We start from the raw sequence: 25,240 nt of genomic DNA, 5'->3' as shown, positions 1-25,240 counted from the left end.
CTATTCAAATGACAAGGAAACTTAGGGATAACCTAGTACAGTACTTTCTAATGAAACTGCAGTGATAAAAGTGGTCTGTAATGGTTATCTACCACATGTGGTAATCTAACATTTGAAATTTGGATTTGAATGTAAATGAGGACTTTTAATTTTTACCTCGTTTTAATTAGGCACAAGTGGCCACTGGCTACTGTTTGGGCAGCATGGATCTTTTTCCACTTGCTAACCAAGTCTAAAGAATAGTCACCAGAGTATTCAGGGATGAATTAGAGGCTCCCAGTCAAGTGTGTAGTCATGTATAAACCATACAAACTAAATCATAGCTTTGTGCTTAAGTTTTTAAAATTCAATTGTATCAGGCTTAATTCATTTTTGAGTTTGAAAATGGCCAAATAATTTCCTCCTAAAAATAGTTTTGGCTCTGTAGCCTGTACAAGACTGAAGATGAGAAGATCGGGGCAGTACTTCAATGTTCAAGTAAACCAGATTAAGAGCTTACGTTCAACCTATCATCTTGAGCATTTATTCTTTTTCTGCATGTTGGGAATTAGAGAAGCAAATATGCCCAAAGTGGGTTTGCTGAGCTCAGGCATCTAAGAGAACAAGAGGCTCCTTCCACTTAAATCTAGCCACAGGTTGCTAATGTGCATTGTTCACCTACTCTGACTAGACCATCAAGTTGAGCTTTGTGAGGAATAAACAAACACTGCCAAATCCTTTCCTCTGGAAAGATACCACTTTTAGCATAAAACACATATTCAACAATCATCAAAGTTATATCTACTGACTCCGTCTTCTGTCTACTTGTTGCCAATGTGAGGTCAACCGTCACCTTACACAATTATTCTGAAATGTCTCAGAGATTGTGGCTCAAAGCTCACATTTCCATTCAAGCCATGAATTAGAAAACAACAAGAGGTCCGATTTGGAAGAAGTTTAGCCTCAGGGAAAATACAGACATTTCATACAGAACATGAGAAACAAAAGTAAGTGCAGGGGAGAAGACAGTACTGTGAGCACACAGAAGAACATTTGGTAGAGGCTGAAAGGACAAAAGAGACCAAGCCTGAGTTGAGCCTTAAGGATGGAAGAAGGGAAGCAAACAGCTTGCTAGAGAACCACAATGAGATTTTTAGACTATGAGGTGAGGAATAGGAGACAGTGTGAAATGATCCCAGAGGTGGGCAGAGGCAACATAAAATAATTTAATAAATACCACCCAGAAGAACTGAAATAGAAGGATACAGTGGAAGGTATCACCATATATGCTTCAGACAGTTAGTTCACTGTGTAACCTCAAAGATGGATGTGACGGAGCATTGCAGTACACAGGGTCAGCTGCAGTGACAGCGGTCTACCAGCTGAGCCGTATTACCAATATAGATGGGACAGTGCTATAAAGATGGGGTGAGTTTCAGGAAGCTCAGGAAAGAAAATTACAGCATCTGTTAAGATGAGGGAATGAACAGTAGACAGGAAGTAGTAGCTGAGGGCAGCTAAAATAATTAACAAATTCTAATTCTGTGCGGTTTCTTCAACTCTCTAAGCCAGGCATGGTGGTGCATACCTTTAATCCCAGCACTTGAGAGACAGCAGTAGATAGATTTCTGTGAGTTTAAGGTAGACTGGTCTACATAGTGAGTTCCAGGCCAACCAGAGGTACACAGTATGGCCCTGTCTCTAAAAACCAAACCAAACCACTACCACCACCACCAAAAACCCTTCTATTATCTTGATCTTCAGTCCTTCACTTGTAAAACAGAAATACTTTAACAATGTCTAGCTACGGGGTGGTTGTGAGAATTAGACAAGGGGGTACTACTTACACTGTACAAAGTAAAGCTCTCAAAAATACACTGTCTCCATCAGATAGCCATAGAGGATGTTCCAGCAAAGAAAGAAAATATAAGGAGCATCTTGCAGTAGAGGCAAATCTCGGAGGAATTGGAGCTAGGACTGAACCTGCAATGTTCTGTGATTCATATGCAACAGGCAGGAAGGAAAGAAAAGCTCTCTTACAGAAGACAGGAATCAATTGCCAAGAAAGGGCTGTATATGGCAGAGACCGAACAGCTTTAATACTCCACTGCTAGAGAAGATGCCTTTTGTTTATCTTTGAGCTGCTCTTCCCATGGCTCTGAAAATATTCCGTATTTTACTGGAAATGGTTCTTGATTTAGAAAATGTCTTTTTAAAATACTCTACTTAAAATCAAAGAACATCTGTGGCAACCAGGTACCGTGACATTCCACTTATAAAAAGGAATATGCAAGGTTTATTTATTTTTTTGCAAGGTTTATTCTTAATGGATTGTAACATGTAATATTAGATGAAAATTAACTTAATAAGAATTAAGGCATCACACCAAACTAGGTACATAAAATGCCAAATGCCCAAACAAGTAGCATAGTTCAGAGCTAGATGATAAAGAGAAATATAAGGCACAGGGGAAATTAAAGCCTGGAATCATCACCCTTTTAACAGAGTAGGTGTCTGAATAATGAAGTCAACACCAAAGCCTCATTTAAAAGGAATAACTACTTACTATTTAATTCAAATAAATAAATGAAAAGGCTGGCAGCTAGAGGACATTAATATACTAGATTAATTTCATTATTAGAATACAGAACAAACTCTACTGAATTAGCTTCCACTTTTGAGTACCCATAATATCTGACATCCTTGTGTGCCAAGTGATAAATACATGGCTTCCACTTTTGAGTACCTATAATATCTGACATCCTTGTGTGCCAAGTGATAAATACAATCTAGTATTTCATAATCACAAGATAACTCTAACTTCATCAATGACATAGCACATAGAGGGCTCCATTAAGAATGAGCTTCCACAACAACTTGGTAAGTCTTTCAAAGCAAAGTGCCTCATTCCAATTGTAGCAATGTGTCCTATGGGATATGAACTACATTTAGAAGAACCATGAATATAAACCTTAAACATACACCCCAATACAATAATGCACATAAACCAAATATAGAAGTGATGATGGAACATGACATATTCCATGTACACCTAAGAGTTACAATTTATCTGTTTTAATATTTTAGTGACTCTGATTAGATGCCTTTTGGCTTCTACAGTTCTCATGAATTAAATTAGCTTGTGCTGTAAAGTAATGCAGACCTTATTGATTCCAGAGACTGTGAGTCACCAAGGGAAGAAGTCCAAAAAGGTTACACTTCCACTGAACTCCAAGTCAGAGGCTCGAAAGCTACAGAGATAAAGGCATTAGCTGTAGTCTTATGAAACATCCAAGGCTGCTTTCATTTGATTAGGGATTTGCTACTGGCTCTTCATGACAAATACAACAAGGACATTTACAATTTTTTAAGCTTTCAAGAAAGACCCAGAAAATAGATTATCTATTAATAATTCTAAATCAGAAGGTACAAAGAATGTGTTCATTAGCAAAAACACACTTCTATAGTACCCAAATCCCACAATACCAAAGGCCTACACTGGAGAAAAAAAACCAACATCCTTACTGATTACTGAATACAGAATTCTGTTCTGGTTTGAAACAGTGGTCACCACAAATACTTGCCTTAGATTAGTTTTTCTCAAACTAGTCTAAAGAATACTAACATTCAGTAAAATGTTTATAGAAAACCAGTTGAGAGGAAGGGCAAATAACTTCAATATACAGAAGTTACTAAGCATTTTTGATACAGTTACAATCATGAGATAACCTACCCACAATAATATGTTACACCCTGGAAGGTTAGGCAGTTTATAATATACCTCTCTGATGCATAAGTACATTGAAGCTCAAATGATACTTATGCACACACTACTGTCTTTAACGCTTCTTAATAATGACTGTTTTATGCTGAGTTTTGCCTAATTATTTTAAGATTTTTGTCACATAATACAGACGTTAATCAAAACTTAAGGCCATTAATTTCCCCATGTGAGAACTTTGTAAGCTACTTTAATACAAGTCATGTTGCTTTTCTGGGTTTATATTCATGCTCTGCTAGTACATTATAATTTTAAGCTTCTCATAATCACAAAACTTAAAAAAAAACTTTTTTGTTTAAGTATAGGTGTAACATTATAACAATACATACTTCAACCTGGGAGATAATAAATTGTGTTGTGTCTGCTTTGGAATTTTAAAATAACACATGAAGGACTCTGAGAAAAGGATAAACTAGGCATAAAATTTATTGCATTAATTTGCATACGTATAACTCTGATCTACCTTTTAAAGTAAGTGGAATATAAAAAAGAATGCCAGTTCATTACTGATAGGTTTAGTCTTTCTCACAGAGAAAGAGGTTTTAAGTAGCCCTTCCCTAACAACTCACAGGACAACAGCCAATTGTACAACACATGCTTGGTATTTTTACAACTATAACAAAGACAAAAGATGCACAGCTACTTTTTATTTTTATTTTTAAAGATTTAATGTATGTGTATGCATGTGTCTGTGTGTGGACATGCACATGCATGCAGGTGCCCACAAAAGCCAGAGAAGGATGTCAGAGTCCCTAGGATCTTCATTACAAGCAGCTGGGAACTGCTGGGAACAGAACTCTGGTCTTCTGAAAAAGTAGCAAATGCTCTTAATTGCTGAGCCATCTTTCTATTCCCCCAAATACACACAATTTCTAAGCTGCAATAAAGATGATTTTATATGTTCAATCTGAGGTACAGACTTTGCTATATTTACTAAAGAAAAAATATAGTTTCCCAAAGAGAATATATCACAAGTCTACACAACACAGCAAACAAAACTTGTCTGCTTTACAGTTTTTCTTTCTTTTCTTAAATGTCTTCTTTCTACCCTACCCCTATCTCTCAGAGCCTACTTTTGCAGCCACAGGTGCAAAAACCCAAACCAAAGGACAGCAGCTGTTGGTTACTACATCCTTTATGAGACCAAAAGGAAGAAATGAGAAAGATGTAAATACATCCATCTTTATATCTCAAGCATAAAATGAGAGATGGAGTGGAAAATAAACAACTTACTAAAATCTTTAGGTTTACTTTGAACAACTAACCCAGGTGCTGAAAAAAAAAGTTCTCTATATAAATCAATGTTAGAAATTTCAGGCTCTTTATATCAAATATTTTTGCACATATCATGAAATATATACTCATAAAATCTGTGTATCAAAACAAACTCCATTTTTTTTATTGAAGGCTTTTTGCTTCATTTTGGCATTTTTTTGTCATTAGCTTTTTGTTTGTTTGTTTTGATTTTTGTTTTTGTTTTTGAGAGGAAGAAAAAGAACATCAAGTTTGGGTAAGTAATAGTGAGGAGGATGTGGGAGGTGTTGGGGGAGAGGAAACATGCCCAAAATATATTATATATTGTATTACAATCTTAAATTAAAAATATATGTATATAGGTTAATAAATAATTATAAAGCACCCATTCTCTTTAGACCCAACATCCTCTCCCTGATACAGAGGAGCTCCTCTTAAATATACAACCCATGCTCCTCCTCAGTCTCTGGCTTTAATGTATGACATAAACCTCAAGTTCACTAATTAAGAATGAAATGAAATCATGCCACAGGTGCTAAAAGATGGAAATGCTTAAAGCTCCTTTATAATGCATTAAAATAAGAGAACCTTTACTAACACACAGGGCATTTCATTAAAATCTCCTGTGAAAAATGCCGAGAGTAAGAATATTGATCCATTTGGAATATAAATTATTGAAGTGCTTGGGTTTAATTTTGTGGAACGCCACACAGGAGGACCATAAAAAACATGATTTGTTCCCAATACTTCTAACAGCTGGCAGTAAGGAAGGCCAACACTAGCACTCAAGATGCAAAACCATTAAATAACTGCAATTTCAACATGGTGTACCTAATATAAATAACTATAAATTACAAATTAATAGAGCGATCTGTGATTTTTTTTTGCTGGTTCTTGACAAAATAATGATGGCTTCAGCAATATTCCTACTTCCATCCCAAAACAGGATGCTCATGTGTCACGAGTAGAACTATGGGTCCCATGATTCTTGCAAAGAAGAAAGTCTGTAGGTAATAACAGTAATGTGGAACCATGCTTTATTATCAGTGTTGGTATGATGTTAAATTTCACGAGATATTTTCTCTTTAACAAAGCAGGACACTCAGCACTCAGTGTGACATTTAAGTAAACAGTTTCCAAATTTTGTGTGATCAAAAGATAACAATAACACACTATACTACTTTTAAAAGTTGTTAATTTCTTCAATGTTCTCTCTATAAAGAAATGATAAATGTTTTAGAAAATCAATATTTTACTTGATTTAAATATTATATAGTATAAACATGTATTGAAATATCGCATTGTTATCTATACAGTTTTTAATTTTTATAGTTTTTAATTCTTATCAGTTAAAAATAAATTTAAAAATTAAAAAACAAATTCCAAATTCTTTAATAAACAATATTTAAGAGCTCTTTAGAGTGAAAAGCATTCCTACTCCAGAAGGTAGATGCAGCTAACATAAAAACACAAAACATAATTCACTTACTATTTCAAATCTAGCCAAACAATTACTCCCCTTGCACTAAATCACTCCTTTTCCATTACCACTGCCATCTGTAATGTCTGACACTCACTTCTCACTAACTGCAGAAGGCCTGGGCAGCACTGTCCCCGTGGGCTATGACTTGATAAAGTTCTGCATTAACCTTCCAAGATGTGACAGATAAGAAAACATAAAAACGTCTTAAACATCTAAAATTTTTTGGTTAACTACAAGAACAATAACAGAACAGCCATTCTATCAGAGCAGAGAAACCACCCCAAGTCTCTAGCTATGCTACATGGATATTCTCAGATCTCTAACACTGCAATGGCTGAGAGAGTGATGTCAATTTAATAGACCTACTATGCAATCATTAAGACTAAAAACTCTAAAGCTGTAACAGAAAATTTTGTAATATACAATAAGACATTCTAACCATATATTTAGATGAGATATAACTATATACGATAAATATAAATATTTAAAACACTATACACACAGGCAAAGACTTGAAGAATACAGTAAGAAAGTATTTGATCTGGTTTAAGTTCCTTTAGCCCTCTGCATGTTGACAAAGTAGATAAAAACGGTAATGAATCCTTTCCCTAAAGAACTATAAAACTATCATCAGCACCTTGGCAGTCACTTTCTATTTACGATCTACATTAAATCTCTCTCTATATATATAGATATCACCCTGACCCCTTGTGTGTGCTAGGGGCAAGGTCTCCAAATAAAGAGGGAAGTCCGGGCTGAGCACTGTGATTAGGAGTTGAAGGGGAAAAGAATGAAAGGATGAAATAATTAGTTCCCAGCAAGGTCACAGAGGTACCAATGGGACGTCTTACTGCCATCTCAGGTGTCACATTTACTATTAGTTTAAGGAAGTTAACCACTATATCCACTTAAAGCCAAAAAAAAATTACAAAATACAAATGCTATGTTCAATAACTTATATGACAAAGAAAAATACTGTATCGATTTGATTAACTTTTCATTGCATCAGAAATTAAATCTAAGAACCAGACTCATTAAGATTCAAGGATACGGAGACATCCAATTTCCTGTCAGAGGGATAGATAAGGAATCCATTACTTTATGGCTGTCATGGGTCAAAAGCTCAATAAAGTAACCCTGAAATTACCGGCACTAACTCAAAAGGTACAATTAATTTGGATTCTAACATTATAAGCTGCCCCGTGATGCTTTCTTTTTGTATAAATTAACAAACTAATCCTAAAATTCATATCCAAATGCAAAAGATTCAACAAAGCCAAATAAACAGCAGAAAGAATCAAGTCAGAAGATTCATGCTTCCTGACTGTAAAACTTACTACAAAGATACAGTCATCAAGACTGAAGGCTAGGATATACTTTCACACATACAGGAACTTGGGTTTTGAGAAGGGAATCAAGATAAATAGAAAATACACTTCTAACAAATGGTGTTTGGACAACCAACTAGCCATAACTAAAATAATGATGCTGGACCCCTATTTCTTATAATAAATACATGAAATTTAACTTGAAATGGATGGTCACATAGAAAATAATGTGAGGGCTGGCAAGACAGCTTACCAGAAAAAGGAACATTTCAAAAGCTCGATGATCTGGGCTCCATTCCGGAATCCACACGGTGGAAGAGAACGGACTCTGAAAAGCTGTTCTCTGACCTCCACATTACATGTGTGTGTAATTGTGTCTCTGCATACACATACAGCACAGGAAATAAATATTTTTAGATTTAAAGTATAATAAAACTGGGTCCATAACTCATATTATATATAAAATTTAATGTAAAATGAGTGCAGGCCTTTAATCCCAGCATTCAGGCAGAGGCTGTGGAAATCTGTGAGTTGGAGGTCAACCTAGTCTACATTGTGAGTCCCAGGACAGCCAAAGCTAAATCGTGAGACCCTGCTTCAAAAACAAAAACACATTTTAAAAAATGGGTAATGTACATGAGCATAAGTGCAAATATATAAAATTCTTAGAAAAGGGCTGCAGAGACAACCCAGCAGTTAAAAGCACTTGTTGCTCTTCCAGAGACCCTGTACTTGGTTTGCAGCACCCATACCGTGGCTCACAATCCACTCTTAACAGTAATTTCAGGGGAATCTGATGCCCTCTTCTGGACTCTGCAAGATTACTACCTTGTCAGGCCTTGCCTGGCCTCGGGTTCTCTAGAACTGTGGCACAAAAGAATTCCATGAACCTCAACCCTCCCTATCCAAATCTTACATATTTCATGCTTATAAAACTAGTACCGAGAGGTCAGTGCTGCCAAGTTCTGTTGCTAGCTTGGGAGGAAGCCTGGCTCCTTGGAGCACGGCTGCATTAGCTTTTGCGTGCTGAGTCTGGGGAGTCAGGTAGAGTTGTTTTTGATCCAGTTACTTCAGAGACGATGGGTTTGCATTTTCACATGTTAGAGCCTGGTGGTAGTCTTGTCCCTAGGATACCTTTCCTGTATTTCCAGGGTCTTTTTAAAGAAACGTATCTTCTTAATAATTACAGATCTTCCTCATCTACACTCTCCTTGTCCAAAAAGTTCAACTTCCTTTCCTTGACAAAGGTCACATTTTTCTTATCTTTCTGATCTACTTTTTACTCTCTCACAGACCTGGATAAGACAATGAGCTGTAACCATGCCACAGCCTGAAGGCTATCCTGTCTTCAATTTTTGTTTGCCAAACAAACCAGCCCATTACCTTTAAATTCAGCCTCACTCAACCTTTCAGGATTCAGGAAGAACACAGCAGATTCATTACCAGAACACCTACTGTTCCTAACCCAGTTCGTATAGTCTTTGTTCCCTGATGAAACTTCACGAGCCAGACCACACTGTCTGTATTTTTCATGTTTTTGTCTCCAAAGCTCCTAACAAAATGACCCATTAAGCTCTGCTTATAGTAGTCAAGAGATTTCCAGCCCAAAGTTCCAAACTCTTTCACATTTCTCCCGCAAGTCAATTCCGACGGCCTAAGAACAACACAGTCAAGTTTATCATAGCAATAGCTCCAACATCTCCATACCACTTTCCTCTGTTGCGTGTAACAAAATCCCCGACAAAGCAGCTTGAGGAAAGCAGTGCTTTGGCTCCCAGTTCAAGGGGACAGTCCATCATGATGGGGAAGTAAAGCAGGGCAGTAGTCTTCAGACACATAACTGTCCTGCAGCCACAGTCAAAACGTGGAAAATGATGAATGTTACTGCTTAGTTTGCCTTCTCTCTTTTATTCAGGACCACTCAATGTTAAGGTTTCCCCTAGAACTAACCTAAACTAACTAACCCTTCACAAGCATGCCTAAAGGCTTGTCTCTAGGTGATTTTAAACCCTATCAAAATAGACAATGAAGTCAACTTGTTATTCATATAACAGATGTATTTCCTTTAACTGTATCTTTTATACTCTGAACTAACCAAGTGGTATGTCCTCTATTTGTCTACTGACTCTAAATACAATTCTGAAATTGTCCTTTCATGGCACACCAGGCCCTATTAGAACATTCATTCTGCTATGCTGCTTAATTATTATATTCATTTATGGATATGTCCAATGTCCCTTTCTAATGATACAGCTGACAAGCAATTCTTTATCTTGTATAATACAGTGCATTAATTATGTACAAAAGACATTTAGTGTTCTTTAGGGGAAAAACATTGTGGTAGTTTGAATGGAATTGGCCCCCATAATCTCATAGGGAGTGGCACAATTAGGAGGTGTGGCTTTGTTGGAGCGGGTATGGCCTTGTTGGAGGAAGTGTGTCACTGTGGGGGTGGGTTTTGAGGTTTTCTATGGTCAGGATATCACCTAGAGTTTCAGTCAAATTCCTGTTGCCTACAAGATAAATGACTCTCAGCATCAAGATATACTTCTCCAGCACCATGTCGGCCTGCATGCCACCATGTCCCCTGTCGTGATGATAATGGACTGAACCTTTGAAACTAAGCAAGCCCCCTTAATTAAACGTTTCCCTTATAAAAGTTGCCGTGGTCGTGGTGTCTCTTCACAGCAATAGAAACCCTAACTAAGATAAATATCATTACAATAGAAAAGAACACAGGCATGGAGTCTAGTAATCACTCCTATATCTAGTAGTTACTGCATTGTTTAGGAACTGACCAAATTCAAATCTATTCCCATTTCAAGTACATATCTTAAAACCTGTTTATAGTTTCCTCTCTAAATTGGAGTATTCTATTTAAATTTCAAAACAGTAAGGATTCAATAAGTGGCAATTCCTTTTTGATATATGGAGGTCTTCAGTAAACAGTATAAAAAGTTGCTTTTTCTTTTTTTCCCTAAAAGCAATTGAAAAATTTCTTCAGGTCTGTGAAAACTGTACTACATAGAAGATATACATAGGAGAAGAATCTCAAACTTTTAAAGTCAATCCATCAACTTTATAATCTAATTATAAATCCCAATAATATTAAAATTATTTAGTCTGAGAAGTCACATCATTTAAATCAGAAGTTTCACATCACATTGATATCATTAGAAATGCTAAAATTATTTTATTTTTATGTATTTTTAATAATTTATTTAACTTGATTTTATGTGCATTGGTGTGAAAGTATCAGATACCCTGGAACTGGAGTTGCAGACAGTTGTAAGTTGCCATGTGGGTGCTGGGAATTGAACCTGGGTCGTCTGAAAGAACAGCCAGTGCTCTTAACTGCTGAGCCATCTCTCCAGCCCCCTATAACCGATAAAGATAACTCTGTCCTAGCTAAAATTTACTTTCCTCAGTAATATATCAAATACCTTTAGGTGCATTTGTCAGGCAGCAACTCAACAAACTCATCAAGCCCTTCCCCTAAGGATACTGTACAGAATGCTTATATACACTTTCATACTTTGACAGTAAGTACACTGAGGAAGGCATGGTGATAAAGGGTTCTCATATGCTGCTGGTGAGAACTGGAATCTAGAACCGCCTTTTGGAAATAGAAATTGACATTATCATCTAAGTCTTCAAAATCCATATAACCTTTTTATTTGCCACTTGTCTTAGCTATGGCAAGAAGCATTTAAGGGAGAATGGATTGATTTTGGCACACAGTTTGAGAGGATACAGTCCACTATGCAGGTAACGTGGCTGTGAGGACAGTTATTGGCTGGGGCAGTGGGAATGTGAGACAGGAAGCAGAAAGTGGCTCAGGAGAGAACTAAGACAAGGTTGTTACCCATAAGCTTTACCTTTATAGCCCTACGCCTGCTAGCTAGGCCCAATGTCAAACAGGTTCCACAACCTCCCCAAACAGGGCTACATGCTAGGGAAACAAGTGTTAAAAAACTTGACCCTATGGAAGAACTTCACATTCAAATATAACATTCTGCCTTTGGTCTCCATAAGCTCATGGACAGCTCATAATTCAAAATGTATTTAGTTCAACTTCAAAAGTCCCCACAGTCTTCCAGTTCCAACACTATTCCAAACACCAAAGACCAAAGTCTCTGAAAAGTTAAGGTGATCTTTTAATTGTGAGCTCCTGTAAAATCCAAACAAGCATTTTAAATATATAATGTTAGTAGAATAAACAATCCAATTCCCAACTGGAAGAACAGGGGCACAAGCACAAGACTAAAACACAAGATGGCAAGAATCAAACCCCCTAGCTCTACATCCAGTGTCTGGGGCTCATACTGGCATTATGTGTGCCCATGGCTTCCACAGCTTGCCCCTCTAGCTCGGATGCCTGTAATTCCACTTGTAATATCTTCGAGGGCAGAATGAAGATAGTCTAAAGAGATTTTATGCCTTACCCCTCCCTTTGGCTACTAAGCTATTGAAATAACAATCCACAAAGAATTGGTATTTTCCAAGGAATCTCATGGTAGGGGAAAGAAAAAGTTGAAGCGTGGTGTTGTCTGGAAGGAACTTGCCACCCAGATTTCAGTTCTGACTTGTCAGACTATCTTGCAAGAGCTACTGGAGCCTATAGAATGATGGGTCAGTATGGACGGCATCACACCTTGAACTAGACTGCTTAATTATGCACACCTCTTGACCTCTACTTAAATCTAAACCTCACATCAGGACCCCAAAGATGGACTTAAGGGGAAAATGGTCATTGAACTTCTATTAGTTCCTCTTCCTGATATGGCTACACTGAATATATCACCTTTCTTTGCCTTTTACTATCCTTTCCTCTCTAACTAGCCTATTAACGATGGGTGGCTGAGTCTGGTTTGCCAGTGCGACCAGGGCCCAGGCTTTGACTCTAACAACTCTGGAATCACACTCAGTGCCAATAGCTTTCCTAAATGGATATCCCACATTCCTGGCATCTATAACATACCTCCACTGCAACTTGGGCTTTATCTTTACAGCTTTACATATAGGATACCCATACAGGGCATCTGACTGCTGCACGCAGATGGCTCAGCCGGTTTTCTGGAACCTTCACACATCTCTCCACAAACCTCTAGCATTTGCATCCTGCATGGCTGCAAAAGTAGCTCCATGCAGAAAACACTAAGTTATGCTCCTAGCTAAAATTGTAGCCTGGCCCCTTCCACCACAAGCTGTAATGGTATTTGAATGGTTCTCTGGATGAACCTGGGGAAATATGGCCCTGGGGAGTCCTGATCAAGCAGGACGCCCAGAACACTCTCTTCGTTCAGGAATTCTCCTTTGAAATGAATTTGCATTTTTATAATGTGAAGCATCAACAGCTGGGGTCTTGTCCTCAAGGCATCTTTTCTATTGTTCCAATAGTAAGACTTTAATAATACTCAATCTTCTACAACTTTAACCCAATTCACTCTTTCCTACACATTTTCACATATCTTTCTGCCCCATGTTTTGCTTTGAATTTTCATTATAAACCTCACCAAACACATTGAGCAATAATTATACCACAACCTGAATGCTATGCTGTCTTCAAATTTCCTTAGTCCATTATTTTTTAATGTCTTCACTCAGTTTTCAGGACACAACACAATGTGGTCAAATTCTTTGCCTGGATCTAACAAAAGTGGCTTTTCTAGTGCAGCTCCCACATGAGTCCTGTTCCCCCATAACCTCATGAACAGTCTTTCCTGGCTGCACTTCTTCCAGATTCTGGTCTTTTGCACTACCACTGGACTGCCCCACTAGTGCAGTTCTACACACACCAGGGCTTCTCTAGCCCACAGCTTCAAACTCTTTCTCATTTCTCCTACAAATGATTCCAAAAGCCCCACAGTCTGATTTATAGCAGCAATGACTCCATTCCTAGGGCCAATGTTCTGCATCATTTACTTTTCTCAGTCCTGAAATCAAACACATAACAAGGCACAGCTGAAGGGAAGATTTGATTTGGCTTGTGGCTTCAGAGGGCATCGCCTACCAAGGCCGGGAAGGCATGCATGCTAAAATCGGCTCATAGTTGTGGCCCCAGAGGTAAAAAAATGACATGTTACCATCTCCATGCCTCTAAGCCCTACCTCTATGGCCCTGTATCTGCCAGCCATCTCCACACTCAAAAGGGCCCGTAACCTCTCAAAACAGTAATATCAGCTTGGAACCAAGTGTTCGAAAAGGGTTTGTGCAGACATTTCATATTTAAATCATAATATACTTTGACTTGATAATTACATTGCTAGAATCTATTCTATAAAAAATAGTTAACGATGTAAAGTTTAGAAATTAACGTATTTGTTCATTTTTAAGTATTAAAACATTAAAGCCGGGCGGTGGTGGCGCACACCTGTAATCCCAGCACTCGGGAGGCAGAGGCAGGTGGATCTCTGTGAGTTCGAGGCTAACCTGGTCTATAGAGCTAGTCCAGGACAGGCTCCAAAACTACACAGAGAAACTCTGTCTCGAAAAACCAAAAAAAAAAAAAAAAAAAAAAAAAAAAAAAATTAAAAATCCACATTCAATGTGCCTAAGACAGAATCATTGGATTGGCATTCTAGAAAATTTTTTTCTTTTTCTTTTTCTTTTCCAACTGTGTCCCCCAGAAGCTGCATTGCCCCTGATACGCAGTGGCAGCCACAACATCCTGGAATGTTTCTCTAGCAGACAGAAAAAGCACAAGACTGGAGCTGCAGCCATGTGCAGAGTGAATCTGCAAGCATTCTAGAATTTTAAAGAGTGGCTTCAGATATAATGCTTAGCTTAGATCCTTAAAACATTCCTGTACAGCAATCAAAGTGGTTATTTGACCTCTTGCATGCAAAAGAATAAGATAAATTGTCTAATACTATAGAGCCATCAGAGAGTCTAATGTGACCTCCGGAACCTGATACAAACATGCAGTTTTAAGCCCGCAAGACAACTTTTTAAGTTGGAACCAGGAGGAGGGCAGTGGGCAGCATTGTATGTTTTAACAAGGCCTCCATGATGCTGATACACAATGACTCTGAAAGCACAAAAGTGCAACACTCAGTCTTACAAATAATGCCTGTGATCATTAAACACGTCTGGAAAATAAAGACAGCAGTGCAGGGTCTCCTATGTCAATTGCATTTCCATATTTCAGGGCTCTTCCCAATTAAGACACAGTGTTAACATGAAGTTTTAAATAATATTCCTCTCTGGCCCCTGACAAAGGAGTCAACTACTTTCACCTGGATCACTGTCAGAAGTCCTAGAGAAAAGAGATTCTTAATCTATTAATGTCACAGGAAAGAAATGCCAGAAATGTCACAGGAGGTCATTGTATTTGAGGGTGCTGTGTACATGGGAGGGACTGGTAACAGAAATCACAAACATCTCACTCTTTTCTCACTTAAAGCATTTTTCATCTAGTATTCTCCTGATATTGGTAACTCTGAAAACCAGTCCGACCACCTGGTCACATCTGAAGCCAAGACCATGAATGTTCAGAGTGCCTGACAGACACAGAAGGCACTGTACTGTGTGCTCCAGGAGACACAGAGGTCAAGACCTTCAAGTCTCTATCAGGAATGCTTTAACCACTATATGATGCCAAGAGTTCAAAAATAAAGTTAAGAGAGCTCCAAAAGATAAACTAAGGCATCTGTCATAGAAATGAAAAAGAAGGAGTGTGTGACCTCATTTTAGGGGGGTTATGCAGAAAAGTCTAAGTCTAGAGAAACAGAATTTTAAAAGAACGGTGGGACTTTATCAGTTGCTTAGAAAATGAGGCAGCAGTCAGGGAGCAAGCTATGTGCAGAGGGAAGTCACGGGACAACTACCTGTGACTGGGCTAGACAGTTCCCACCAGGGACAAAGTATGTCACCCTGGATCAACCAGCCCATCTTGAAATTGCAGCTACTCATTTGTAAAATGGAAAAATAATAATGATTTTAATTACCTCAAAATTATTTACCTGAAAGATAGCTAGGGAGGAAAAGGCTCTAACATGAAGTAACTACATCATCCATGTTTACAGTTTAACAACTATTCTCTCTTATATAACCAAACTGTGGAATATTAAACATATTTTAATTTATAATGTTTTAAGAACAATTTTGTTTCTATTATTAGCAAATGAAGCATAAATAATTGAAAGGATTCGAAATAACATGGGAAATGCAAACAACTCAAATTTTATATAATTTTTTTTTTTTTTTTTTTTGGTTTTTCGAGACAGGGTTTCTCTGTGTAGCTTTGCGCCTTTCCTGGAACTCACTTGGTAGTCCAGGCTGGCCTCGAACTCACAGAGATCCGCCTGGCTCTGCCTCCCCGAGTGCTGGGATTAAAGGCGTGCGCCACCACCGCCCGGCATAATTTTTAAAAGATTATATATAAAAGTATCTAAGTGGAAACTTAATTTTTTGGGACAGCTTTTTTTGGTAAGTAGTTTGGCAGTTTCTTCTAAAACTGAAAAATACACTTAAAAACATCTCAGCAACTGTACTTTGGTATATTTACCTCAAAGCAACAAAATTCATGTTCTTGCAAAAATGAATGAAAATTCAAAGCAATTTCAATTAAAAAAAAAAAGGAAACCACCCCAAAAATGTCTTAAATAAATTACTTCCTATTTCTGCATAGTTCAGAATCAAGTAGATCTCTCTTTGTACAACCAGGCTGCCCTTAACTGGCAATCCTCCTTCCTGCCTCAGCCTCTTTAGTGCTAGGATGATAAACACACACCACTACACCTCACTCCAAAATGCAATGTGAAGTTTCCTGCTATTTTTTAACAGAGAGATGCTGCTGTTCATCTTTCTACTGGTAGCTCTAAAGTGATGCTCTTAGCACACTGAGGGCATAGAAAGTTGCAGTAGCTTCAGAAAATTACTTTACAGTACATATGCAGACTAGGAAGAGCCATATGCTTTTGTATCTTTTCACCTCAACATCTACTTTCTGGGATTATCTAAAGAAACAATCTGAACTACAGGAATATATACATACACACATACTTATAGCACAACATGTTACTACTATGTAATTACATGTACACACGTCACTATAGTGTAGATGATAACAAGGTAAAATTGAACAACCTACATATCTGCATAGTAGTGATATTATGCATCAAGTCATAATACATTTGTGGTGGCTCATATTTGTAATCCCAGCATTCAGGAGACTAGGCAGGACTGTCAGGAGTTTGGGGGCAGCCTAGGCTAAAAAATTTTGAGACACTGTCTAAAAATCCAAAAGGGGGAAAATATCTAGTCATGGAACAGATATATACATTGATAATGATGATAATAGTATTAACAATATAATAAAAAATACTATTAACAAGGGAACAAGACAAAATTCAATTTCAGTACCAAATTATCTAATTATGCATTTGAAAAACCATTAAAATATTGTTGATAATGAAAAATTACATGTACTTTTCTCAGGTCCTCTTAAAAAGTAGTATCATTTTACAGCCAAAGAAATAAGCACACTTTTACCTTATCCCAGAAATCAACCAAAGCTGTAAAGTCCCATTTCTTAGAATATGCCACATTGTATTTCAGAATAGCATCCTATGGAAAAAACAGAAACAAAAATCTCATGACATAGTCATGTAAGTTATCTTTTACAAATTGCTTCCTGAAAACTTCTTAATGCTAAGCACGCTTCCTTCTGACATTAACTACTCCACATTAGAAGCTATGGACAAACAGAATACACACTAATTTATTATTCACGTAAGAAAAGTGAGATTAAGTATGTTAAGCAATGGGAGGAAAACATAATTACCCTAAAGCATGCATTCTAAATGGGGGCAATGCATTCCAACTGGGCCAAAATCAGACCTGAAGGAATTAAAAAAATAAAGAGATTACAATGGTTTGTGGTTGATGTATGTTGTGTGTATATATATATATTTCTCTGTGTGCATACACACATGTATAAGATATTCAGTAACATCACATATGTACAGTTATATATACTTTATACATTTACATATTCTCAGAGATATACAGTTACTTGTAGCACTATAATAACATATGGAGGGAATAAAGGAAGAAAATGTTTAAAAGGAAAAAAGATTGAAGAACAGTGTCTTAAAGTACACAATGGTATTTTTCCCCCTCACTTATGGTACTGTGTGTGTGTGCGTGAGTGTGTGTACATGGTTGTATGCATTCATTATGTCCTGTGCATGAATGCATAAGTATATGCATGTATGTGTAGAGGCCAGAGGTCCCTGTTCAGTATCTTTTACAGGTGTTCTTCACCTTAGTTGTTGAGGCAGGGTCTCTCAATGACCCAGAACTAATTAATGGACTAGACTAGCTGGGAAAAGCTCCAGGGATCTGCCTGTTTCCAGCCTGTCTCCATCTCCCTAAGCACTGGAGTTACAGATACGGAATCAGGTTTTTTAAATGGGTGCTGAGGATTCAAATTCAGGTCCTCCTGCTAGCACAGCAAGTACTTTTCTGACTGATCCATCTCTCCAGCCCCGCCCGACCATCCATTATTTTCATAAACTACAAAACATAACTTTGCTAGTATAGAAAAATAATATGTACTTGTCTCAAATCCTCTTACAGAGCTGAATTACTTTACAGCCAGAGAAGTAACATAATTTTACCTTATCCCAGAAATCAACACAGCTGTAAAGAACTTTGTATGGTGGTATATATTATATATTTATATGGAATGGTAGGTCAAACTATGCCATCTACTGGTTTTAAGTTTTCACTGTCTGAGTAAATAATACTGTACACTGGGTTTCTGCAGTTAAGATATGCAAAAACCAATCCATTAGCTGCACAGAAGAAACTATTATTTATAATTAGATCTTATCCCATTCTTTTAAATATCTACTTCTGTCATAATTTATATCATTAATAAATTAATAAGTAGAATTTATAAACAATTATATTGATAATTCAATATTTTTTTCTGAAGGAATATACAAGTCTAAAAACCACTGTGTTAAATTATTACTATAAAGGTTCCAAAGTGCTCTATCACTAAAAACTTATAAAAAGCTTCCTGGAAAATACTTCATGTTACACAATGAGCAAACTTCCTGTTCTACCTGAGTGCTGGGATTAGAACCACGGCAGTGAGGCCATCTGACTCGCAGATTTGTTATTTTCAAACCACAGCTGGTAAAATTCAGACATGAGGAACTTAGATAAATGGGTATCTTCCCATCTGCAATGCTAATAAGTGCCTGACTGGATTTACTTTTACTCTAGTTTTCAAAACTCAAAAGTATCTACTACAAGTTCTTCATCAGAAAGGTGGGGTGTTAGTTTGTAGTTAGCCATCAACTACTCGAGTTCTTTCTAGCTCAGAATAATAAACACAAGGACCTATCTGTGCAAATTATTCAGCACACTATTAATAGAAATAGTACTGAGGATACTGCTTTTCTTTTAAACTTTGCATACCTGAACTCCCCAAATCTACCACTGAATGAATAAATAGCAAAAAGATTATAACAATCACAAGGCTTGATCTTTACTTTTTCCTTTCAGGTATCATTCTTTGAACAAAGAAATTACCATAAGCAGATATAAGAAATCCTGACAGATGACCTTGTTCTGTTGATAAACTAAAGAGAATGTCACATTAAAGCAATTGCCCCTTCCTAGAGTAATCAAGGTGCACTAAGAAACTGTTGAAGAGCCAAGTAGACTAATTCAGAATGCTCTGATTATTCTGTGTTCTTGAAGAAAAAAATTATGAAAATCCTGAAAAATAGGCCTATCAGAAGGACAGAAAGAACCTAACACAGTGTTTTTCAAATGGCGCTTGGGCAGTGTCCTCAGAAAGTGTTTGTAAGTGTATGAGTCTGGGTCGTGAAGACAAAGGTCTAAACACAGCAGGGATGCAAGTTAGTGGTACTTTAAACAGATAAAAACAATTCTAATAATCTCTGGTCAAAGTGGTCACTATCATGTCTATTTGCAAGCTGATCAAAAAAGGTCAGTTTGCAAGTTAATCAGCAAAAAGATCACATTGTTGCACACACTGATATCCATCAATTGTTTATTAAGACTATAAGAGAAAGATTAAATCTAAAGTAATCATTTTTTCTGCACATAGTATTTAAAAAAGTTCTCAGTATCCAAGTTGGGGCTTGAATAAATGGTTTAAAATATGCAAAAAAAAAATATCGACTCTAAATGATTTTCATCATGATCACAAACATGAATCAAATGCGGTTTGTTATACTTAAAATGAAACAAAACCCAAACTAATATGCCTACATGAGAACTGTGTGAGCTTGTCAGTTTATATGTAGTTGTTTTTTGTTTGTTTGTTTGTTTGTTTTTGGTTTTTTGAGACAGGGTTTCTCTGTGTAGTTTTGGTGCTTGTACTGGATCTTGTTCTGTAGACCAGGCTGGCCTGGAACTCACAGAGATCCACCTGGCTCTGCCTCCTGAGTGCAGAGGCAAGTTTATCTCAGTGAGTTCAAGGTCAGTCTGATAAACAGTTACAGGACAGCCAGGGCTACACAAAAATCCTGTCTCAAAAAACAACAACAACAAAAGCTATTTGAAAGGGATAAAATGTTCAAAATATGTACTTGTACACGTACCAATGTTTTTCATGTAAAGAAAATAGGGAAAAAAAACACACATAGGAACTATAACAAGCTTAAAATTAATTTGGTAGAAAACATGAAACCCAAGAGGGTCCATAACAAATCAAGCCTCTGAAAGGAAATGAACAACACCATTTTCATAAAGCACAGACACCCGTGCCACTATTTACGTAAGCTTAAAATGTATTAAAAGCTAAAGGCATTATGCTTTTTTGGCTACAATTCTCTAACAAAATATGCATGTTCATGTATACTGTAGATATTAAGGGGAAAATCTAATGATTACCCTATGCTCTTAAATAAAAATTTTTAAATAAAAAATTAAATTACTGCTCATATGTAAGATTAATAAATAATTAAACTCCTAAAGTAATAAGGGCAATAAAAATAGAATATTTAATGTATATTTTAATCATTGGCAGGCTCAGTTTTCCTTTAGGCAAAAAGTGCTGAGGTCATTATTCTTTCTTGATTTCCTATTAACCACATTGTGAAAGCATGATAATTTTAAACAAACAAAAAAAGAGACTTAAACTGAAGGAAATTGGACAGAGAACCAAGAAACTGAAGTTTTATTGCTGGTTTACCAAATTAGTCTATGTGGCTCTAGGCAAGCTCTCAATTCCTCTACCCTAGTGACTCTCAAGGGCCTTCATAAGTGATAGGAAACAAACACTGCATATGAACATTGCTGTCATCTGGGTCTAGATTATTATGATCAAAAAATGTCTTTGAGGGATCAAACAAAGGACCTACTTCTCAGAGTTATATAGGAGATAGAATTGGGCAGGACCATACCTTCAGGTTCTGGGGTCGTGTGAATTTGTTGAGAAGTGCAGTCTGAATGAGCTCCCACCGACTCCCTGCAGTTCGCTCACCATTCTTACAGGGGGCAAAAAAAAAAAAAAAAAAAGGCAAGATCAAAGCACTTTAAGTTGTTTTGCATCACAATTCAAAAGCCAAACAAGTGCTAAACCATGACCCAGGGACTAAAACATCTCCAGTGTTGTATTTACCTCATCTTCCACGGGGTACAGGTTTTGTTCGGAACAAGGCATTTTAACGTGCTTGTTATCCCACAAATCTTTATAATGTGTTGGAAAAGGTTTTGGAACATCTCCTGCTCGCAGAAGGTCTACCTGAAATACAGAGTAAACAGGAAAACGGTAAGTGCACAAAAACTAAGCTCTCCTACAAAAGAATGCAGACAAAGCAGCCTGAGCAAGTGCTGCAGAGCCAAGGCCAGCTCCCAGGCAAGAAAGCTCTTAAGTTCCTCCTGAGCTGCTACCACACCTCACTTCTCACACTCACCATACCTGGTGAATTTTTACCTGCATTCTTAGATCCTGATACCTCACTGCTTACCCAAACTTCAGACAACAGCTTCCCATCTCCCTCTTCCTACTCCAGCAGCTCCAGATAATGACTCCCTGTAAAACCTCTCCTCCACATCTGGAATAACATCATCTCTGAAAATAGCCCTAGTTTTAGAGTCTTTGTGCAAGCTCTCACCAAAATGCCATTCATTTCAGACAAGTCAGAAAACTCACAAGTCCAGAAACATGGGAAATTCCTTTATAGCGCGTATGTTTATGCACACACTATCTTCTCTCCTTTAAGACAGTTAATAGCAGTTATCAACTTTTTCTTTATCAATTTAAACCTGAAGTCTCATCTTCATTTTCTTCACTACTGTGAAATCTTTAGAAACTTTTAAATAAGTAGTTAAAAGAGTTCTTTATTGGACTACTATCATACTGGACAACACTTGTTTTTCTTTTTGGGATGTGTGTGTGTGTGTGTGTGTGTGTGTGTGTGTGTGTGTGTGTGCGTGTGTGTGTGTTCACAGGGGTACAGATTGCATGCACAGGAATGTATACATGCATGCAAAGGCCAGAGGCCATAGGTCAATATTAAGTGCCTTCCTCTATCACTATCCACCTTACTTAAAAAACACTATTAATTATTAGTGTGTGTGTATATGCACGATATATGTATACGGACACACATGTGCCACAAAGTGAGTGTAGAGATCAGAAGAAAACTTTACTTACATTGGTTTTGAGGATCAAAGGCAGGTCATCATGCTTGCCTGGCAAGCACCTTTACCTGCTGAGCCATCTCGCAGGCCATTCACCTTAATTTTTTTTGATACAAGAGAGGTCTGAACCTGGAGCTCACTGATTTGGCTAGAATGGTTAGCTGGCCAGTAAACCCCAAGGATCCTCCTGTGTCTACCGCCTCCCCACCCCCACCCCCACTGTTAGATTACCGGTAAGCACTGTCACACCAAACTTTGTTTTCTAAGATTTATTTTTATTTTCATTTATGTGGACATGTCTGTGTCTATATGTCATATATATGAGTGCCTATGGAGGCCTGAGGAGGGTGTCAGAGCCCCGAGAACTGCAGTTATAAGTAGTTGTGAGCTGCCCAGTGCGGGAGGTCTTCTGTAAGAGCAGCAAGTGTTCTCAGTTGCTGAGCCATCTCTAGCCCTCACCTGGTTTCTATGAGTGTTGGAGATCCAAACACAGTCCTCATGCTTATGTGTCAAGTACTTTACCAACTATGCCATCTCCCTAGCCCCAATACAGGTTTTTCCTTTCTCACTAAAATTAAATTTCCTGAGGAATAACTATTTAAATTTTTTTACTAGAAGATTTAAGATAGAACCTGGCATGCACATATGTGTACATGTGTGCCGCTATAAACATACACAAAGCTATCATAATAAGCATTAAGTAAAACTTTGAAGAAAAACATAAGGTTTTCATTTTGCCTACTATAGATATTTCAAATAAATGGAATCATACAACATGTAGGTTTTTGGGTCTATCATCTTCACTTATCAGAATGTTTTCAAGGTTCATCCAAATGGTATCACATTTCACTGCAGAAAATAATCACATAATGAATTTTTTTAAAGTATAATATGCTATGAATTAGAAGTATGTGGTATTATAAAGACCTATTCTAGGAAAATTCAATCAGGTGAGCTGAGAGACTTCCTTAAGGTAGTGACAGTACAGTTGAACTCTAAGGAAGAAGAAGCTAACTGCGGGTGGAAGGGTAGTGGTCACATAATATTATTTCTGTTCATTTTGATCTGGAGTACCACCCAAAGGACTATGTAGTAAAGGCTTAGTACCTGGGCCCTGGAACTATGGAAGGTGGTGGAACTTCTGACACAGGTCCTAGTGGAAGTAAGTCTCTGACCTCTTCCTGTCTCTTCTTTGCCTCCGAGGATGCCAAGAGATGAATAAATCTCCTCCACCATGCTCTCTTGCTATTTCTCTACAGCCACAGGCCCAGAGCAACAGACAAAAGCAATCACACTGAGGCCTCTGAAACCCCGAGCCAAAGCAAACCTTACTTCCTAGGAGTTCATTGTCTCAAGTCCTTTGTCACACTCACAGAAATCTGACCACAAAAGAAAACTGGTACCAAGAAGTGCAGTATCACATGATGTGGTTCAGAAACTTTTTGAATTGGTTTATGGGCAGAGTTTGGAGAAGCAAGTTAGAGAAAACTTAGAATTCTATAAACAGGGCTTAGTGGGTAAGTCTGGTAGTTCAGAAGACCAGAATGCTGATAGGAATGTGAACAGTAAAAGCTGTGTTGATGAGGTTTCAGGGAGAAATAAGGACTCTACTGCAAACCAGACTAGATTTGTGTTTCACTCTGGTAAATGACTTGTCTATAAAAATCCATCTCCAAAGACTTTCTCTGAGACTAAGTTTTAGAATGGCAAAACTGAATTATCAAATGATGAAAGAAATTTTATGGCAGCATAACAATGAGGATGTGGCATGAGTGATGCTGGCTGCTTTTAACCATACTTACAGTAAGAATAGAGAACAAAAAGATCTGGAAAGCTAATAACTGAGGCCAAAAAGCACATGTAAAGTTGGAGAAAGGAGAGTATTGTTGCTAAAGTGAATATTGCCACTAAAAAGAGGCCACGTATTGTGTACTTGTACAATAAGAAAGATACCCAAGGCTTCTCAAAAACTGTAAGGCCTTAGCCAGCCAAGATCTCATCTACCACATGCTCAAAGATAAAAAACAAAACAACAACAACAGAGGGTTTGTTTCAAAGACTTTCCAAAACAGTTGCCGGAGAAGGGAGACTCAGAGTTCCTGCTTGCACAAGATCACTAGGGAATTGTGTCCCTTTGTTAAGCCAAGGATTCAAAGCTGCTAAATATAGTTTAGAGTAAGCCCATCCAGCTCTCACCAGTAACAGACCTCGACACTGTCCATGACTTTGACTTCACATGCATGTACTATGCAAGTTATAGTCATGGTCAGTTTTCACTGAGGTTTCATCCAAAGTCTAGAAAGCCAAGCAGCATGTGACAAGGTCAGAGTCCCTGCAAGCTTCCTCTGACAGGCAGTGCATGAAGATAATGAACCTAAAGATGCAAAGGAGACCCTAGGAATCAAAGGTGCTGGGGAAAAAGGCACAGAAAATGCAAAAGTAGTTAAGGAGCTCTGGGAAGCAGGGAATGCAGAGTCAATGCTTTATAAACACAGAATTTCCATTTGGGAAGATGAAAAGTTCTAGGAATGCACATCGGTAATGGCTGTACAACATTGTTGATGCACTTAATGTCACTGAATCACATACATAAAAATGATTATAGTGGTAAACTTTGTGTTATGTGCATTTTAACACAACTTAACAAAAAGTGGAGATTGGTTTTAGACATGCTGAGTCTAAATACCTCTGAGGTGGTGACAGAGAATGACCAGAAGGATCTAAGAAAAGACCAAGATGGAGAACATACTGAACCATAAACAATTTTGAACTTTTTTA

The 25,240-nt window shown here is 37.5% G+C and overlaps 1 protein-coding gene and 1 non-coding gene across 5 annotated transcripts in view; both read right to left on the bottom strand.

Moving 5' to 3' along the window:
* Nucleotides 1-25,240, bottom strand: part of Parg (poly(ADP-ribose) glycohydrolase) — a 109,265-nt gene that overhangs the window by 72,370 nt on the left and 11,655 nt on the right. For all 4 annotated transcript variants that reach the window (XM_052733883.1, XM_052733881.1, XM_052733882.1 and 1 more), the window contains 3 exons: nucleotides 21,438-21,560; nucleotides 21,220-21,303; nucleotides 17,321-17,395 (listed from right to left, as the gene is read on the bottom strand). In XM_052733883.1, the coding sequence (XP_052589843.1) occupies nucleotides 17,321-17,395; nucleotides 21,220-21,303; nucleotides 21,438-21,560 (282 nt within the window). The remainder of the gene's footprint in view (nucleotides 1-17,320; nucleotides 17,396-21,219; nucleotides 21,304-21,437; nucleotides 21,561-25,240) is intronic.
* On the bottom strand, nucleotides 14,440-14,565 carry LOC128108100 (small nucleolar RNA SNORA77). Its single transcript, XR_008217313.1, has one exon. It is a non-coding gene; the product is annotated as a small nucleolar RNA SNORA77 (small nucleolar RNA).

Source organism: Peromyscus californicus, unplaced genomic scaffold, assembly GCF_007827085.1.
Source record: "Peromyscus californicus insignis strain IS unplaced genomic scaffold, ASM782708v3 Scaffold_12__1_contigs__length_115047231, whole genome shotgun sequence".
Lineage (NCBI taxonomy): Eukaryota > Metazoa > Chordata > Mammalia > Rodentia > Cricetidae > Peromyscus > Peromyscus californicus.
The sequence above is the reverse complement of the archived record's forward strand: the minus strand, read 5'-3'. Positions and strand labels throughout refer to the sequence as shown.